The 21,106-nt window shown below is 40.1% G+C and overlaps 1 protein-coding gene across 2 annotated transcripts in view; it reads right to left on the reverse strand.

Moving 5' to 3' along the window:
• The window catches only part of hivep3a (HIVEP zinc finger 3a), a 34,449-nt gene that overhangs the window by 7,220 nt on the left and 6,123 nt on the right, over positions 1-21,106 (reverse strand). Inside the window, exons 1-3 of one of the 2 annotated variants that reach the window (XM_016674486.1) lie at positions 10,807-11,189; positions 2,339-6,526; positions 1,397-1,575 (exon numbers count right to left, since the gene is read on the reverse strand). In XM_016674486.1, the coding sequence (XP_016529972.1) occupies positions 1,397-1,575; positions 2,339-6,190 (4,031 nt within the window). In that variant the 5' untranslated portion in view covers positions 6,191-6,526; positions 10,807-11,189. Of the gene's footprint in view, positions 1-1,396; positions 1,576-2,338; positions 6,527-10,806; positions 11,190-21,106 lie in introns of those variants that run through there. The other variant, XM_007558468.2, reaches the window with a different exon arrangement.

Consider the following 21,106-nt stretch of genomic DNA (forward strand, 5'->3'; position numbering starts at 1 on the left):
ACTAAAATCATACATTCTGTAAAGATACTAATTAACTGACAAAGCTTTTCTTTCCTTCTCAAACTGGAATTTTGACATTTAGCCCCTTCATGCAGAGGAACACAAACAATATTTTACTAATCGATTGTTTTGAAGATTGATCGATTAGTCAGATTAAAAGTTCCGCAGATATTTCATTGAAGCACTTAAGTTTATGGTATACACTTTTAGAAACACATTAAAAATGCAAATAAATGCTTCAATTCATTTTGAAAATATGTTAAATATACATTTCTTGTCTAACATGCAATAGCAGCATTCCTTCTGTGAACGCTTGATCGTTTGTAGTAAGTACAGCTAAGAAATACTTCTAACATCGACATGTGGAAAACTCAACCCTTTCTGCTCCCGACACATTAAAACAGTGTTGGGTTTATCTGTTGACTATTCAATTAATCAATTAATAATTGCATAGAAAATTATTATTATTTTTTTTTTTAAGAATTTGCCCCACGTGAAGATAAAATTGCCACTTGAGTTCTGGCTGGGATATATTTATGTACAACAGTTTTTTTTTCTTTCTTAAATGCAAAATGTATTTATTATATATACAACTTTGACTTAATCATTGCTCTGAATATGTTGTTCTTTTAGCAAATGGCCTTTTTTTATTGATACTCCAGTTAAAAGTGAATTCATTTTTTTAATAAATTAGCCAAAATCTGTAATAAAAAAAGAAAGAATCCTCACTGTTATAAGGGGGTATTTGTATATAGAATTCTGAGAAGAGTTTAAGTTAATTCAATTTGGAAAAAGGCTGGAACATAAACAAATGTGTAAAAAAAAAGTTTAGCACTGTGAATACTGTAGTTTCATGGTCCAGTATGCGGTCAGCACTGACCAGAATTAAACCTCCCACACTCCTCTGACTGATAGGCTCTGACCTTGTTCTTTTTTGAACATGAACAGAAGCAAATGACAAGAATGGCACCAGGGCTGAAATTCAGTTTTAAGACACAACAAGAATGAAAATGGCCACCCTATAGAGATGTGTGGTTGCATGTGCAGTTACATTCTGGAGTTCTTCCCATATATTTCTATCCATTTATTTAGTGTCAGTGTGACACCCCCAACACACACACACACACACGCACATGCACACACACTGCTCTGCTACTGGATGAGAATGGCAGCAATTGCTGGTGTAAATGAATCTCTGCAGGAGCGGAGGAAGCTCAGGTAGTTTTCTGGCTTCGGCTCTTCAACAGACGGACTCTGTTGGTGCACACAGCCAACCCTGAGCCTCTCCATCATGAAGGAAAGAAACATGAATAAACTGGGTGATGAAAGCTTCGATTACAACTGGTGTTTAATCCAGCTAGTGTTTATGGCTCTTTGTGAAGGGGTTTATGCTCACCTCCTTTCAGATATCCGGACTTCAAGTGGCTGTTTGTTTCTGAAGCATAAACTGACTTCCTGCTTTTGTCTTTTCTTCTCTTTCTGCTCGCTGGTTTTTCTATTCGCAATGTCATCTGTCGGCAGCTGAACCTTTACCATCCGCTCATGGTCTATGCAGTAGGGGGGAGTGCTGTAGACCTGAATTCGGGGAAAAAAGAAAAATAAATTAAACAATTCTGACTCTTACATGGCAAGGGAAACCAAACTCACTATGAACAAAGTGTTATATACCATCTGTTATAGACTTACGTGTAGACAGCTCGTCTTTGATGACCATAACTACAAATGTTTTTATAAGTTGCAAAATACTTTTGAGAATCACAATTCTCACAGCCTTCTAAGTTCCAAAACCATTTTTTTTATTTGTTTCTTGAATGCACTTCTGATTTGTTTGAAAAATCTATGCAGTTTATTTCTAGGAAAAATATAGACAAAACAATAACTAAATATCGCTTACACTTGGATGAAAACAAAAGCTAACTTCATCTGATCTTACCAGTTTAAAAAGTCATTTTAAAACGTCTCTTGTCGTCATGAGAGATGTTTTAATCTCCGGCCAAACAACCAGGGCTTGACCGCCCCCTGGTGTGGCCTTAATCTCTTATATTAATAGGAGGGTCCAAAAGTTATCAAAGTGATCTTAACAATTCAAAAGGGAACAATTAAATATAGATTTTGGTTCAAAATTACCTTACATATAAGTTAGAATAACTGCCCAAAGAAAAACAAAATTAATAGAACTCATCATTTGCAAAAATCCAACATAAATGGTCACAACAATGATCAACAAACTTTTGATGCTTCCAGAATTGTAGTTCTATTTTATGTAATGATCTGTCTTCTAAATCTGAACATTTCTTAGACAAAAAAAAAAACTCTCACAGGTCAGTGCAGTATCTACCTCAGTAGAGCAGAGACGTTTGCAGTCCTCATCCTCCATGGATTCGGTTATCCTGACCGTCATGGATGATGTGGTATAAATGGAGGAAGTGAGCCTCTGCTTACAGTGCAGTAGCGAGAGTACAGTCTTGCTACAGAGCCCAGGTGGGTTGGGGTCATAGCCACTAGTAGACCACGATGAATACACCGAGGGCTCCTGTTCATCCAGAGTTGATGGATTCGGCTTTATGTAGTTCAAATAGCACCAGCTGTTACAAGTGCTTGAGAGCAGGCTGGGGTAAGAGGGTTCAGCACATGAGGCTGGAGAAGAAACATCTGGTAAGCACGACAGAGTTTCCTGTTTGAGCTCTTGACTCTGTGTATTAAGTGCTGATATGTTGGCACATCCAACCTCCTTCTCCTCTTCTTCTTTTACTCTTTTCTGCTGCTGCTGTGACTCAGGGTTGAGCTCTATACTGTTTGAAGGGGAAAGCATACGCTTGTTGCTACTGGATCCTGGACACCTTGGGCCATCCTCAGACCATGATTGCAAGTCTAAACTTGTGTTTGGGTGGTTTCTGAGTTCGGCTGTTGAAAGACATACTTTAGGTGAGATGCCGTTGAACGCATTGTGTGGCCTCTGGGAGACGGACTGAGATAGAGTAGTGTATATGGCACATCCTGGGGTGAGAGTGTCTGTCTGGAGACGAACAGCTATTGCTGGAGATGTAAATGGCCTCAGTTCTTCTAAATTGTATGTGATATGAGGGGTACGTTGCTGAATGTGGGATTTAATGGTAGGCCCCTCAGCGTATGTTTGATGTTGTGGCGGAATCTCTAGTTTCAGCCCAGTAGACACAGGAAGATAGTGGGCTCGGGCTGCCCCTGAGGGTCCATATGAAGGATTAGTCTGCGGTACTCGAGGAGGAACTTGCTCTGGATGGATGTACGAAGCCTCCTTTATCACATCTACTGAAGGTTCGTAGCTTTTTGACAGTTCTGCGCTTCCTTTTAAGTTAATATTTTGACTGAATTTCCACTTGGTGAGAATCTCTTTGCACTGCGATCCCTCTGGAATACCCAAGACTCTGACACTTGATAACGGGGGAGAAGAGGACCTGCTACCATAAACAGTAGTCTGACTTCCTTGAGAACATCTGTCAGAGCTTACATGTTCTGGACTATGGCTCAGGACAGTAGCATGCCCTACCTCATCATCTTGATCTCGGATTACTGCATGTCTCATGAGGAGACATCTTCGTCTCTCTTTCCAGCCAACTGCAGAGCGTTCAGGTGAAAGACAACTATAGTCAAATGATTTACTGCGGGTCTCGGCCATTTCAACACTAGGTTGTGGGTCATGAGGGGCTTGCTCAGATGCTGAGCGCCTCATCTCTCTTTGATGATGAACTCCAGGCACAGTCAACATGTGAGGGGCTCTTGATCTCCTCAGGGCTGTTGATGTCATTATCTCCATGTCTGGTCTGCTTGGTTCCTCAAAAGATGTGGAGCGGCTGGACGCGTATGATGCACTGCTGTCCTGACTGGGGCTACGGGGCAGAGACATGGAATCAAAGCTAGAGTCACCTGAGGACTGGGCAGCCTCAGCTAAACGCAAGCGCTTCTTCTTTGGGGGAAGCTTTTCAATGGGAAGCTGTGCTAACGAGGGGCTCCTCTGTGGCCAATGAAAATCATCAAGTTTCTCCATTTTTTTCTCTGCCAAGTTTGGCTCTTTTGAGTTATCTGGGCAAATATTTAAGTCTTCTGTTACAAGTATTTCTGGAACCTGCACATTATTTTGACGGACCAGCTTTCGGCTGGTAGGTTTAACTGATTGATGTTGGGGTTGGGTTTTAGAGATAGGACGATTTTCTTTATGAGGTGGAGAGCTGTTTGTTATTTTCAGGCTTTGATATTCATAACATGAAGATTCTTGTTTTTCAAATAAACTAGTGTGCTGAATCACAGAGCAGGTCTGCAGTGCTGGCCGTCTAGGGCCCTCAACAGCTACAATAGCCTCATCTTTGCACTGTCCTGATGAGAGAGCCGAAGGGGACAAGGAGAGGTCATCAGAATCAAAACTCTCCTCTTTCCTTCTCTTACGCATTGTTGAGACTCCGGCTCTGACTACATGGTTACTTAGCTGTGAGCTCTCCATTGGACTCATTACCATTTCATTTTGCGGATAATGTGCATGGCATAGGTTTTGCTTGTGTTTCTTATATCCTTCCCAATCCTTGCAACCAGTGCCACAGGCTTCACATTCATACGGCTGTGGTTGACGTTGCCTCTGACCAGATACTGTGGTTACACTGTTGCAGGAAAATGTATGTGACATCTCTTGTTCTTCTTTTGTAGGCTCAGAACCTACAGGGATTTCGATGGCTGGTTGCCTTCTTAGTGTTCCAAAACGGCGCGGCGTTTGAGTTTCAGAAGGTTTTTCATCAAAGGACTGAGTTTGACGAAATTTACAGGGAACAGCACTTGAAGTGTCTAATGAACTTGATGCAGATGGCATTGAAAGACTTCTCACCATGGAGGCAGAAGATATTTGGCAAGAAGGTTGCTCCACTTTTAGGGATGCATGATGAAATTTTTCGCAGGGAACTCCCATACTGATGGAGCCTGTTGTTTTATACCCAAGATTTCCAGATTTAGGGCTGTGAATAATGGGTTCTTTGATGCTAGGACTCTTTTGGGCCTCTGAACTATTCTTTCTAGTCAGTGAAAATCTCCTTGGTTTTACACTGTCAATTTTACTGGTATCCACCACTGCCTCGTTGATAGTGATGAGTTTTGTGATATGATCAATAACTTGCTTCTTGGGGACACTGAATGAGATGTTTTTTTCCTCATGACCAGGGAGATTCTGGTCATGATAACGGGACATCCTCTGTAGTTGTCCAAGGCGTCCATATTTTCCAAGGATGATCTCCGCATAGCTTTTGGCACTTGTGTTTGTGGGACTGTCTTGTGGTTGCTCTGTACTTTCAGAACGGGAGAAGTAGCCAGATTCTGTACTGCCTCTGCTACCTAAAATGAGAGAGGAGGTCTTTTCATCAGAAGAGTCTTGAGAGCAATGTTTCCCTCTACTTAGACGAAGGGCCAGTCTCTTTTTCACTGCAAAGGAGTCATTGCTGGGTCCAGTTCTGTCCTTTGTCACATCAACTTCAGGATTCTTAACCGAGGCCACGCTGTTTTGTCTATTTGTAAGGGCTGAAGCAGAGGATAGATGTCGTGTTTCATCCTCTGATTCAGTGACCTGCTCTTCTAAAGATTTTGGCTCCCCAAATGCCAAGCCTGCCTTTACCTTGTGGGTATGTGATTTGCGGTGTTTGTACAGGTTGCTCTTTGTCTTAAAAGAGAACCCACAAGGGGCACAAGGATAGGGTCTTTCGCCTGTATGGGAGCGAATATGTTTCTGCAGAACACTGGGCTTTGCACATGCACGGCCACAGTAAGTGCAAACATATTTGCCTGGTTTCTGAGGTTTGCGCTCACGTTTCTGTTTGGGATTGTCCTCTTGGGTTTCTGATGCAGACTGGATAGTAGCGTCTTGAGTGGAAGGTAACCCTCCTAGAGAGGAACAGGAAACTGTAGCTTCTTCTGTTGCTGCTTCTTGTTTGTGTTCCAGCTCTGTACCAGAGGCAATGCTTTGGCGCTGGTGCCTAAGACGTTTACGTTCAGGGTTATGTCTTCTGGACAGCTTGGGCACCTGTGCTGTACATTGAGACTTTGGGCAAGCAGTTGGTTGTTGTTGAGAGGTCTGGAATGGAGACTTGCACCGCAGACCTTGCTGAAGAGATTCTGATTGATGTTGTTCTTGACCTCCAGTCTGCTCCCCAGTTGTTTTCTGACAATGCAAGGCCTCCATAAACAAGAAGGAAATCCCCAGGTAGACACTTGATTTGCGTCTGCCTCAACCAGGCCACAGAATCAAAGGCAAATCTTTAACTGGATTTCATATAAGGTGGTTTGGTCAACTTGCCTACCTGATGTAAGTGGTAGGCTTCATGATTCTTGCTTTATTGACTCAATCTTTATTGTTTCATAGCAAACAATATCAACTACAGAGCAGTGACATCAAATAATCCAGTTGTTTGGGGAAGGAATTCCTATGCAGTGCAGATCCAGTAAAGGTAACATGGAGCATTTATCCAGCCTTCAGACTCATTTGAATGTATGATTCCTGTCTTCTGAACATTATGATCTGTGAACACAAAAAATTACAAGTTCATTAGAAAAAAGGTTGTAGTTGACAAATTATCATATTGTCAATTTCAAATTAATCAAAATCGGAATTTCTTCTATTGTCATTGTGCACAAAGAAAGCACAACAAAATATAAAAACTGTTATACAGGTATATTTTTAACATTCTCATGCCTTCTGAAGATTTTAAATAATCCTTTCTGTGACTTTTGTAGAAAACATTATGTCGACACATGAATAGCCAAGCTTTTCCTGTGTCACTTTCCTAAAATAATGACCAAAGTTATTTTTTGCCCTAACATGAGGTGGTGATTATTTCTCTTTTTGTGCAGAAATCACTTTTGGTAAAAGAAAACAAAAACAAAAAAACAATTTAGGCCATTATTTTAAGAAGGTGGCGATATGCAGCCCTCTGCTCTAAAGCTAGCAGTTCTAGAAACAAACTGTCACACACACACCCTAAGTTCTACTTGAGGACCAACACACACAATCATAATAAAAAGCAACTCAATTTTACTTTGACTCTGGTCTTTTATGTCTGGAGCTTTTAAAAAACGACCATCTTTACTACAATCTGTCCCCTGATACGCAAAAATGCGTAACAGAAACAAAGTTGTCTTTATTTATTAACAATAAAAAAAAACAGAGAACTTGTGTATTGGACTCTTGCTATTTCTTTTAGACTTAAAAGAAAAACCGTTGTCAGGTGTTACCAAATTTCAATCAAATTCACCTAAATAACCGACTGAGCAGGTGTGACTACCACCATACCAGCAGAGGGAGAGAAGATCTGGATCACACATGTAAGGAAATACATCAGTAATATTCTTTCAGAACTACTTGTTGCTTCCTCTGCCATCAATCTGAAGTCCATATTTGTACAGTGAGAAACATAAGTGACAAGACTGTAGGGCAGCTGTCAAGCTTTCTATGACTGGACACCTAAGCAAATTCACCACACTAGCTGCATTTTCATTACCCATAAAACTGCAAATTTGGTGCATTTCCATTAAGCGAATATAGTTCTGTAATTTCAGTCCATCCACTATAAACCCGTACTGCAGCGCAGTACAGCGTAGCGTAGCAAAGACGCATGTAGTCTGGGCTTACTGGTGCTTAAAAAAACCTATTTAAAATAAAAATAAGCAGTGCTTACTATGGGGGTAGGGTTATGGGGAGGGGGTCTTTACTTGTTTAACATATTACCAACAAATTCTAACATTTGTTTCTTCTACAAAAGTGTAAACCTTTAAGAGTCACATTAGATCTAATATTTGATAAATATAAGCCATGTTTTTAGATCGTTCAAAGATCCCACCAAATGTAGTGGATGAATGGCCATTAGCTATCAGTTCCTCCATGAATAAATTTCCCACTGCTATTATGTGCCAGCACACTGAAACAGTAAACAAGGCATCCCACGCACAGACCAGCTGGTTTCTACACCCACATTCTGGTGGAAGACGGCGAAGCTGCTGGATAATATCCAAATGACTGATAACAGGTTGATAACCATCTTTGAATTAACTTGTGGGAGAACTATACATGTGAAATTTGAACCTTCAACAAAACCATTTGTGCTATATTAGGGTGTGTGTATAGAGTTTGTGCAAGTTATCTGGGACCAACATTACAAACTATGCAACATGCTTTCTTTAACTGAGAACAGAAAAAACTAACTGTAGACAGTAAGGTAGTTACATATGTACAAAAAGGTTCTGAGACTAATTTCAGTCTTGAGGATGTCAGCACCGAAATGCTGAAATGTAAAAGAACTGTAAATACATTTTTAACAGGATCTTGTCCATTAGACAGTGTCCCATTTAATATCTTGCAATTTGCTAATCTCCGTCTCGTATGCTGCAGGTTACAGACATATCTTGGTGAAATTTGTGTGACATGAACAAGTGAGCTAACAAAACAAAGGAATATAAATTTAGTTTGAACTAAATAACATTATCATCCAACATTCCACTAAAATAAAATTTTAAAAACACATTTGTAATACCAACAATTTCCAATGTTTTTTTTGTTTTTTTTTTTTTTTTCGATTTTTCAGCTCCTCTTCCAAAAGCATCACTTTAACTCAGCCTGCATTCAGGCTGTTGCAAGTTTGAGTTGAGACTGATGTGAGCGCATATATCTTTGGAAATAAAGAATACCATGTGGTAAGTGTGTTTACATCTCACACACACTCGCTCAACGTGTGTTCCGGCAGCACTTGGCCCTGTGTCTCTGCTGTAACTTGATAATGTCAATGTAAATTAACTACACCACTAGCCAATCACAGACAACTCTTTCATCTAGGATTCCTTGCAAATCCTGCATTCACCCGGATAAACAACAACCAATCACAAACAGAAAGTTAAAATACTGCACCAAGCAGCAGCCAGTGCTACACAAATATTACTTATTACTTAATCTCGGTCACCCAGGAGGGACACAGAGGAAGCCACTGCTTCTATACACCGAGACGAGCCAGAGCAGGTGGATCGGGTATCTGGTCAGGACGCCTCCTGGGCTGCTCTTTGGTGAGTTGTTCTGGACACGACCCACCAGGAGGCCCAGAGGAAGACCCCGGACATACTCGGAGGGATGATGTTTCTTTGCCTGGGATTCCCCCGGAGTGCCTGAAGAGAAGGGAAATCTGATGCTCTCTGCTATAGGCTGCTACCCCATGGCCTGATCCCAGATAAACGGAAAACAATGGACGGGTGGATGTTAGAATACCATAGTATATATAGTGAGTAAGTCTAGCTTAACAGAGCAAACGGAGCAAAGCTGAACAAAATATTGTAACAGAGAACAGAAATTCCATAAAACATAGTTCGACATTCATGAAGCCTTTATTCTATTTGGCTTTTAGAACCAGCTCAGATAAAGGCGATCATAAAATTGCAGCACATAGACTAGTTAAACCTAGATACAATGACTCTACAGTATTGTAACTAGTTTCATCATAAAGGTTAAAACATTGTATTCTCTCGTTTTCGTGATTATCTCGTCTCGTCTGCCACCTATGTCGTTAAGCCGCGATTGAAAAATACCTCTCTCGTTTCTGTCAAATGGCTTGAATGCAGAGCGGACAACACAACTGGAGTTACCATGCTGCATGGAAAATGCAACAACTAAATGTAATATGTTTGACAAAATAGAACCTCCCCCCTAAAAAACATTTAAAATCTGGAATACACACATACTGGATTGCTTTAAAAAAGCTTTTTTTTTTTAAAAATCTTGACAATTTCCTCTTCTCAGTCTAATGGGCACCCAGCAGTGGTTCCTATGGTAACGGCCCTAAACCATGTGGTAGCAGATGGAAGGAGAGCTGGAGGGCTAAATTTATCTTCTAGCATCCTCACGGACAAAAGAGAGAGAGAGGAAGAGAGAGAGAGATTGGAAGGCAGGGTAAGGTGCCTCCCCCTCAGGAGCTGCTTCTTTTTGGAAGAGAGTACATTGCTAAAAATCAATAGTTTAGAAGCCTTGAATTTGTACAGCTATGATTCTGCATCCTTTTAGACGGTTTTAGGAAGAACAATATCTCAAATGTAATGACTAGTACTGAGTTTTTCAATGAGGAAAAAAATGGATCAGTTCCTTTGCTATATTTTACCTATTAGGTTTGACCAGCGGACACATTTACTGATTATTCAAGGATGCAAAATTCAACTTATTTCATCTTAAAAACAGCGTTTAGCTCCCTTATCTGTGTTCCCACCATGATGTCAGCTGAGGAGTTCATCAGCACCTTTCCAGGGTCTTCTCAGCTGTATTGTACACCACCTTCCCCTTTGTGTGTGTGTGTGTGTGTGTGTGTGTGTGTGTGTGTGTGAGTACGCAGCGTTAAGGACTGCTCCCACTGGTCCACGCGAGGAGACTGGCTGCACAACACAGGCAGCTCATTCACTCCCAGTGTGAGCTGCAGGCTGTAATACACACACATCCCACGGACTGCACACTGCATGCATCATCCTCTGCTCCATTCACACACACACGCACACACACACACACACACATGCTCCTTACAGAAGATGCACCGTCTGCACACCTATAAAATCGGCACAAAATGTTCAGCTCCCCTCTGAGTCTCCCAGAGTACGACGGCGCAGTAGTCCTGGTGTTTTTTTTTGTTGTTTTTTTTCTCTGCCGATGCAGTGCCCGCTTGCAGCAACAAAGGCATGAATGGAGCAAACTCACGCAGTCACGTCACACACTTAAAATGATCAGAATGAACGTGGATGACAGAAAAGAAAGAGGGATGAGCGTGAGGGCTGATTTACCTGGCTGCAGGTGGGGATGTCCTCGGCTTGTGAATGACGGGAAGCAGAGAGGAGGAAGGAGAGGCAGGAAAAGGATGAATGAGAGTGACGGTGACGAGAGGTACGCGAGTCTCCACTCTACGTGTGCTGCACTGACAAACAGGTAGCCGAGTATGTTACGCGTATGAATGAGGAGGAGGGGACATTATGTACACCACACACACCCCTGCCTCGTCTCCCTCTCGTTGGGGTCAAAGTTAAGCAGCAGCTCCGTATTTGGAAGTTGACGTAAGCTCATGTTTCTTTTGGCAGGCATCTTGGTCTGCACAGCTGGCAGGGATGCAGGGCGAGTGGGTTGTCGTTTGATGCAAGTCGAGGAAGAGACTTAAGAAATGCACTGTTCCCATTCAGGTCGTCTTTACATTGACGGGTGTGACGAGCTTTGCTCTCAGAAAACCCTGGAAAGGATGAGGACATGTAAGGATCGAAGAATGGAGAATGTCCACAGTGTTCCTGCCAAGATCTGGCTGAGAAGAGTTCAGGCAAACCTGACATCATCGCTTCAATATGCTTCTCTAAGTGACTTAATGTTCATGCACACATGCAGGGCATCGAGAGGGCACCAGCTAAGGATCACATAAAGGCAAGGAGTGAGCTAATCTGGCTGTTAAAGAGGGAAACGGAGGAAGGCCAGATGCGTCCTTCCTTTAGCAGGCAACAAGTTCTTGTGAATCAGATTGGAGAGATGGTCAGGTTTACGGCCAAAGCTCTGGGTTCTAAGTGAAATCTTTATATTCAGTCATTTGGAACAAAACGTTCCTGCTGTAAAATTTTTTACATTCACAAAGATCAAAACTAATCCTACATCATTTCATCTGTTTCTTTTTGTGTCTCTTCTCTGTCTTCAGATAGTACCGGTCACGGCAGATGGCCATTCGTACTGAGCCAGGTTCTGGTTCTGCTGGAGGCCCCTTTAAAGGGGAGATTTTCCTCCTCTCTACTCCACAGTATGAGGGATCACTGTAAAACCAACAACACAATGCAAACCGTTGTCAACTGTCACGATGTGCTCATCATGGAGGAGTTAATGCTGCAAGTCAGTAGCTGCATTGCTATTATAAATGTGCCCAAAACTACGTCGGTGTCATGCTAATGGCTAAAAAAAACAAAAAAAAAAACAATGTCAGAATTGTGGTGTTTCCACTAAATAAGAAACACAATTAAAATCACACGTTAATAACTGTTTATGCAATAAGTCATTAAAAATCACGCTGCCATCATCCTTCAACTACTTCCTGTCTTCATGGTTTGATCCAGTGGCAACATCCTGTTGTTGATCGTGTGACTCATGTGATGTGAAAAATGTGTTTTCATTCCAGTTTTCCAAAATAAACACTTCATCCTAGTGCCAAAACTATTTATCAAAGATTTTCAAAGTTGACCTGCTCCCATTAAGCAAATCAGTTATTTTGAATAATAAACTAAGTGTACTGTACTTAGTACACTTAGTTTATTAGTTACCAAATTGTTTGGTAACTAGAATTAATAGAAATGATTGAATTTAAATAATTTTTTGTAAAATGTTTCAATATGACACTTGTTGTGAATTGGCGCTAAGGAAATAAACTGGATAGAAATTGAAAATTTCTTAACAGTCACTGTGTAACTTTGCCAATATGATGTCAGACTCTGTAATTTTCTCTGAAACCATCTCTGATGTCACCAGTGATGATATCAACTGTGGTTCAAGTTAGTGGCCCCCAACCCTGGTCCTCAGGGCCCCTGTCCTTCATATTTTAGATGAGTCTCTGTTTCAATACACCTGACATCCGTCCATCAGGGTCTCCATAAAAACATCCCAGTCGTGCCCATAGTAACATAAAATAATGTATCAAATGATTAAATAATTGTATCTAGTTTTTAAAATAAAATCAATACATTTAATTGATTATATATTTACTGAATTATTTCGGTATTTTTATCCAGTCTTAATGAACTGACTTATTTAAATAATGGTTTCTTTGTGTGCTTTTAGGTCTCTTTTTCAACAAGAGTATTTCCACCGCCTTGTGGTTCCCATGAAGCATTGCAGGCAGTTGAGGCTAGCAGAGTTCAGTGAACGCCTTGAATGATCCTGGCTGTTTGCAGGAAATGGAACATTAGCTTAAATCCTCAGGATTTAAGTCCCGCTGCAAAAAGACATTTTGGTTATTTTAAGTTTACGACAAGATATACTAAACACTTGCCACGCCGTTTTTGACAAATGTTTACTGAGGTTAGGATCTGCTGAAAATAAGTGATTGCGACCTTCAACATTTTGGTTTGTTTATTCTTATATTATTTGTGTATGACACAAAAACCAATATTGGTTTTGAATCTACATGTCTGCCTTCTTGGATGCAACAGAGCTGACAGTGTTAGACTTTTCCATGGATGATGTTCAGACTGTGGAGCTGAGGCTTATCTGCTTGGAGTATCACAGTGTGAACATCCTGCTACATCACACATTTCTACAACACTTTTTTTTCTTAGCTTTGTAGGATGGTGGCCAACGTGGAAGAGACAGGTCCATCCTGGACATATGTCCACATACTCAAAACAAAGCACAATTTAGTGAGACTGAATAAGGCAACAGTCATGTTTTTGGACTGTGGGAGGAAGCTGGAATACCTGGAGAGAACACACACATCCATGGGGAAAGCAAGCACATGCCAACCAATAGCATTGCCCTGAGGTATTTCAGCTTCCCAAGCTGCATTTTGTTTCCGATATTTTACATATGTAGTAGAAACAATTCCACACATTTTTAATTTGGAGTTGTTTCATGAAAAAAATCTGCCAACAGGTTAATCCACAAATCCTGAACCACAAACAGGCCGCCTACTTCCACAAGTCTCCTCCTCAGAGCTGCGGACTCTAACCAAGCTTCCGTCTCAGAAAGCACCCCACGCCTCCACCACGCAGCTCCTCCAGACTAGCGGCAGCAACAGTTAGCAAACACCAGGTGGAACTGTGAGTGCTCAGCTTATCATACAAACTATACTCTCAAGAACGGCTGTGAACGGCATAATGGAGGAGTACTGCAGTGATGACATACTGAAGCATGAGTGTTGGAAAGAGTAGGAGTTTCTTAAAATGACAGAGGCCAATTTCAAGGCATCAAACTGCAAAGTCAAATTTCTTTTAAGTTATGTTTGACACATACTGGTTGTGGGACTTCATTGAAATTTTTAACCGAGTTAATTGCATGGTTTGTAATGAATTAATCTCAAGAGGATTTTAATTGAAAGCCACATAGACAAAATAAGGAATATTTTTAATTAAAAAGCCTTTTGCTGATAAATTGAGTCAACAGATATACAAGCTAAACAAGTACAATATTTATTGTTTCTAATCTGTTATTTATGTTATTCAACCTTCAGATTGGTGCTAAGCGCTATCATACCCATTTAAATTTTAAGGGTTTCAAGAACCTTATTCATGGGAAAAAAATGCTTCAGAAATGTGGATTGTGAGCACTGACATTAGCGTTAGCATGCTGCTGCAACATGTTTAGCATTGAGCAGCTTTTAGGCTGTAGCTTTGCTCATAAGCTAACTCCTTTTAGCACAACTTGACCACAATAATAGTCTTTGCCAACGTCCAATCAGATCAATTTTTGAAGCGAAAATTAATTTCTTTTTGGCTGAGAGGAGCGGCTTTGTCTATCGTTGTTGTTAGCAGATGTCGCTTGTGCGTCAGATTTATAGGCGTTCCAGAAACACAATACAAAAGTTCCAGATTGGGGCTTTGCATAGTAAAAAAGAAATTCAAATAAAAATATTTAACCCATTAAAATCTGTGGAGTTACTTAATCAAAATGAACATGTTAAAAATAGACAGCATTTGTACAACAACTCAAGTAAACATAGTTACTTAATTATGCTAAAAAACAACAAAAAACAATTCTATCCGTTTAAAAGGCCATTAAACGCCACTAACAACAAACTGTTCCTCTGACACTGTTTGCTCCAGTCCAGGTTGGTCTGAGCTGCTTTATAAACTCTGAAATGCATTAGTACTCACTATTTAGAATCACCCATGGCATGTCTGAAGTGAAATGTTGTTGTTCAAACTGTTTAGATTGAGCTCAACATAAAAACCAAGGATGAAGAAAGTCTTTTTCTGGTCAAGACTTCCCAGCAATAAATAAAACTGTCTGGATCTACAAAGCAGGAGTGTGCCTTTTACTACAGTTTGTGTGTGCGAAGGTGTACCCAACCAATAAATCGAGCAGTAGAACCACAACCACAAGGTCCTGTTGCCTTTCTGCAGACACCAAGCCACAGATTGACCAAAGACCCCCACCCTTCATGGCACAGCCACAAGCCATAACAGAACAGATGCGCGTCTCAACCCTAACCTGCCTTGATGGCCACAGAAAACAGCAGCGTGACCAAAGCAGAGCAGGCTGCGCTGCCTCCATTTAAACAGTCCTCAGAGATAAATAGTTGCCTAGACTACAGAAACCTTTGCAAATGTGTTCTGTGTTGACAGATGTTTAACAGAACGCAGCTATGGTTTAGATTCTCTAACTCAATTCTATGTTTGTACTTCTATAAGGTGGCCCTTCATAGAAGCCATGTTGTCTTCCGCTAGCTATTTACACTTGCTAGTGAATGCACCCATGAGTGACTGATTTTGGCACTAATTAAGTGAGAAATATGAATCCAAAACGTAGCAGGTGTTGTCAAAACGATCCATGATTTTAATGTGACGTTTGGTGTTTATTCAGCTTCCCTTCTGCATTACAGCACAAAACAATACAAAGAACTGTGAAACATTTAAAGATTGGGTAATGTTATATGTTAATTGATTAATTAAAATTAACTTAATTAATAGCAAAGCTGTTAAAACATCAATTGTGATTAATCACTTTCAATGAAACTCACTTTACAAAAGAGACTTTTATGGCTTTGTTTTTACTCAGTCTTTAAAAGTGTTGAAATAAATTTTGCATAAAACAATCACAACATAACTCAATTAAATTACATTACAAACATTTTTTAGAGCATTCACCGTTTTAAAAGTGTTGTCAATTAGTGCGAACTGCAGTTTGGAACCTCACAGAACATTTCTTCGATTCCTCCTCTTCCCAAATCCTCCATCCTCAACAAGTCCAGAGTCTCAGTAATGTCAATCACAATATCATGTGATGCTGCTCACACCCTACCCCCCCTCTCCTTGCTCTCTGCTACGCTGCAGCTAGCAGAGCCTGCCATCAATGCTGATGCTGGTTAGCATGTGATAGCATTAAAAAAATATGTAATATATATATACATATATTTTTTAAAAGTTACATACTGCAAAGTTGTAAAGTTTCCATTATTTTCTCTGATGCTTTTTAAATTTGTGATTTATTGGTTTTGACGTTTTCTTATTTACTAAAGGAAGCAGCTCACATGCACAGTTAACAGTTTAAATCATTCTGTGCTCCACCACAGCTGTAACTTTAATGCAGCTCCTCAGCTGCTGAATCCTGGGCCAGATACTGTTGCTGCAGTTCTTTGGACGGCAACACGCAGATAAAACTGTCAATACTTTGTGGTCTTAAATTACAGAGCAGCAGAGCTGGCCATGTGCTGTACCAGCTCACTGGGCTATTGACCTCCTGTGTGTTACAGATAATTACGTTATCTTAATATTCACGTAGAATCAGTAACATGTTCATGTAAAGAAGTGTGAAACTATTTACAGTTGGGGTAAACTATAAAGAAGGATAAAGAATGAGGGCTTTGTTCACGGTTAGAAAAAAGAAAACATCCTTATTATAGAAAAAATGACCAGCAGATTGCTATGTTTGACTCCATGTCTAATTCAGACTATCTATGTCAGTATTTGTGCTTTTTGAGAGAGTGGGTTTCTGTTTAACCTCTGACTAAAACTGAGCATACAGTTCAGGGTTTCCCCCAGAAAACCTGCGAGGCCTGGTGATGGGGGCGCTGGACACCGGGTTTACTTAGTTTTAAAAAATGGCTAAAAGTTTGAAAATATCACTAGGTGTTAAGACATTATTTACAATACCTGAACACAAACTATAAAATTTAAAAAAAAGGCAAATTAAAAAGAAAAAAAAGAAAAGAAAAGGAAAACATGAAATCAGCAAACAAAGCTTAGCCTGGTGGGCGGGAAGGTAAAGCCTGGTGGCCCCCCGGGATTACCAGGGAAACCCTGCAATTACCTCCATGAAGACAATCTGTGATGCTGAACCCTTGGCTTCCTCTCACTCCACAGACCATTTTTCTGAGAACTAAGAATCAGTAGGTCAGAAAATATCTTAACATTAATGTCATTAATGTCTGTTTGAGGGATTTAAAAGAAAGTTTGGGTATTTTTCAGCATTTAAGTCCTAGAATATAAACTTAGGCAATTGTTGATCAGTCACAGATTTTGAAAAAGTGCTGCAGTCAATGTGAGTGTGGATACTGTTCTGACCAGACACACTGCATGCTTTAATTATTAAAAGATCTATGGATTATGTCAACTTTCTTCTGGGTTAAAAGTGACTGTAATTAGGAATGCATCGATCCATTATTCTAGCTCTGAGGAGGAGCTGCGTCTGAAAGGCAGGGCTAGGACCACCCAGGAGTTCTGAATGGTTTCCATAGAGAATAAGAGATTTCTGAAACATGCGTGAAAGAATCAAGACATCACTACAAGTATGATTTTGATGCATAAATAACATTGTAACATGATGGAAAGCACACACAAAATTAGATTTAACAAACCCTGAAGACATTTACAGAGCTGCTAGAAATGCTATTAAGTTTCTTTGAGGAAAACTTTGCAAGCTGTACATAAATTTCATTCCACTTCACAATTATGCCCTACATTATGTTCATTGACACATAAAATCTCAATAAACTACATTGCAGTTTGAAGAAGTAATGCGACAAAATGAATTATGGACACTTTAGCAGCAAACTTACGGCCACCAATAAAGTTTAAAGGAACAGACGTCTCTGTCAGACTGAAGTCATCAATCAGTTCTTCACTGAACATACCGTTCTTCAATCAGCTGTCCCATCATGCTAATTAGCCCCCACTGAATTGCAGCAAACAGTGGATGTGGCTTGTTAAAAAAAAGTTGCTTGTCAGTTTGCTTAGTGCTTTGTTGGGGTAAAAAAAAAAAAGAAAAAAGTTGCTAGAGAGAACACTCTGTTGGCAACAGTGTAATTCGAGCAGCCTTCCTCCTGTACACAGTCTTGTATCGATTTATTGTGCATAGTTTGAGAGAGGGAGACGCTGGTAGAAAAGGGCCATGCCATGAAGTTGAGGCTCTACAGTAAAACATCATTTCACTGTTTCCTTGTTTCCCTAAAATCTTCTTTTTATTGTTACTGTTTGATTTTTTAGTGTAACAATCAGCCTTTAGCATCCAGCTAACTGACACACAAAGCTAGGTTCACAAGAAAATGAGATTTCAGCACCATATTTAACAAAACAAACCTTTTCACAAACAGTGAAAATGTTCGACAAAGCATCAATTATGTTGTAAAGAACATATAATCAATGTGGAACATTTCAGACCAGACGTGACCACTCTGTAGAGAAGCTTTTGTGTTTTTCTAATTTGATGCAAAGAAACACTAAAAATGCCACTTTTGTGTTTTAAAGGAACTTTGTTCAGTGTAGAACTACACAGATAAGATTTGATCATTCCAGGTATGTTGGCCTTCTTAGAGGATCAAACCCAGATGATTCTAAATAAACTAAAAAAAGAAATCATTTCAGTTTACAACAATCCAGGAGCTCTGAATCACATCCCAACTTCAGTTAGCTGAAGTTGGAATGTTAGCAACTGTTAGCAAGTTGTAATAATCTCAGAATCTTTACAAATTTCATCTGTCACCTGGGTTTTTTACCGATTTCTCCATTAAAAAATGTCATACTTTTAATTTGTCCTTGAGCTCTGTACAACATTAGCCTAGCTGTTGCCTTCGTAGACTTCAGTTTTCATCTCCCTTCAGTGATCTATATGGGATTTCTCCCATTGAGCTGGATTTCTCCTGTAGAATTTCTAGCAGGCCAATCTGCGAACATGAGCAGAAGTTGTTAAGGGTGATGTTGATTTTTGGCTCTTTCTTAAAATTGTAGTTTGCCTGCAATTTGGCAATGGCAACAGAGGAAGTGATGAATCCTGTTCAGTCCTTTAATGCCGGCTCTTGACACAAATTTTCTGAAGTTATTTCTAATCGTTGTAAACGTTCTACTGTACGGCTATTTCACATCGTTTTTGGCATTTGGTCTGGCATATCTCAAGTGCAGTGGAACATCAATAACTCTTGGACTTATAATATGGGCGTATCCTACTGGACTAAGTGCAAATTAAACAAAGAACAGTTTGAAACATTTATTATGTGAAAAATTCTGTTTAAGGCCCACTGTCCTAGTTCATCAAATTGTGTGACCTCATGCCTGTAGGCCAACAACAGAAACCAGGAGTTGTGTTTTCTCAGAAACTTTGAAGACCTCTGATTTGATTTTTGAAATCTGACCTTGACCTTCCTGGTTTCAAGTCTTCAATCTGGTTTCAAAATCCTGAAAAGTTCTGTATGTTTGAAAGTGTCCTGTTTGCATTGTTTTCAGGTCAAAGGAATAAATCATAAAATGACAAATTCTTGTCTACTAAACCTTGCAGATAATAAATACGTTGTTCCCACAGCCAGTGAGAAAAACTGCTCCTGCATTAAAAGACAGACAGAGAGGCTAAATTAGAGAGCTAATGGAAAACTAGTGAATAGCTGATAAAAACCACATGCAAAGCCGGGCTGCTCACAGCCGGCAGTAGGTCTGCATGATGTGATATAACTCATATAGATCAATACTAATACAGTTGGGCCTCATGCATCTAGCTGTGCTGGGTGCTTGGCTTAAGCAGATTGCAGATTACAAAAAAAATGTATCACAAGCTGCTGGTATTTTTTTCAAAAGAAAGAAAAAGTTGACCTTTCTTTGCCCCCACTTCATTAAGAAGCAGATTTACTTAGAGAATACACGCCGCGTTTATACCCTGTACAAATACATTTACAACAAAGGAGCGTTAGGGTTAGGAGGAGTAAATTTCCACCAAAGAAATCTCAGAAATATTCTTGAAAAAAAAAAAAACATGAAAATTTTCAAAAGAAAAATCCCAAAAGTATTTATTTTTGTTTTTTAAATCTCGAGATATTTCCACAATTTTTCAAGAAAATTTCTGACAATCTCAAGACTTCAGAATTTTTTTTCTGTTTTTGGCCAGAAATCTATTACTACTTTTTTTTCTATCTAAACAAACTCACATAAACAAAAGTTTTTTGTATTTCTTGAACTTGCCTGAAAAGGCAAACCAGCTTACTTAAATTTCAAGGTGATGTAATGCAAACAGGGAGAGAGCGAAAGATAGAGATAGATAGATAGAGAGAGAAAGATAGAGAGAGAGAGAGAGAGAGAGAGAGAGAGCCATATGTTCTCCTATTTCACCAACAGAGAATCAACAGACAGCGACGCAGCAGCCTGCCAGAGAAGCCTGGTTATTCAGGAATCCATACATCCACACACACAAACACATATCACTGCTGCAACTCTACACAGAGCGAATGTTTTGACATCCACTTATGATGCAGAGCAGTAATTGGGATGAGGCTGGCAGAGATACTGTGGTTCACCTGTAGGAGCTGCTGCAGCTGAGTCAGCAGCAGCTCCGTGGGAAATCAGGCTACCAGCGCCGCAGTCTCTATCACACAGAGATCACTGACCACAGACCCACAGAGGGGCCGGTCCACACAAACCCACAACTGCTGTTACATAACACTAAATCCTGCAGTCTGCTTCCTGTGCTCTGGAATCGTCCCAAGCTTTAAGGACGGCGGGGTAAACATGGAGATGACACCCAACAAACCCAAGATGATAGCAACAAAAAAAGCAGCTCCAGTTCTGTCCTGTTCTGCCTGCCTGTGAAGCCGGGGAGTCCAAAGTCAGTTTTTATCTGGCTCGACTCGCCTGGATCAAACAATGGGGTTTTTTGCAGAAATCCAATGCTGCACGTCTTTCTAAAACCCCCATGTGGTCTGGACTTCCTCTGGACCAGTCCAACACCTTCTTTTCCAAACTTTTGCTTTTTTATTAGAGTTCATAAAATCCAACGCACTTGGGAATCTGTAGCAGTTCAAATGTTACTGTGTGAAAGGATGTGTGTGAAACTGGCCCAGAGGACAGTAAACAATGACTGGGATTAATCATGACAAATCAATTTTTTTTTTAAATTGCCAACTAATTTAGTAATCAGTTAATCGTTAACTGA

This window comes from Poecilia formosa, unplaced genomic scaffold (assembly GCF_000485575.1).
Source record: "Poecilia formosa unplaced genomic scaffold, Poecilia_formosa-5.1.2 Scaffold96, whole genome shotgun sequence".
Lineage (NCBI taxonomy): Eukaryota > Metazoa > Chordata > Actinopteri > Cyprinodontiformes > Poeciliidae > Poecilia > Poecilia formosa.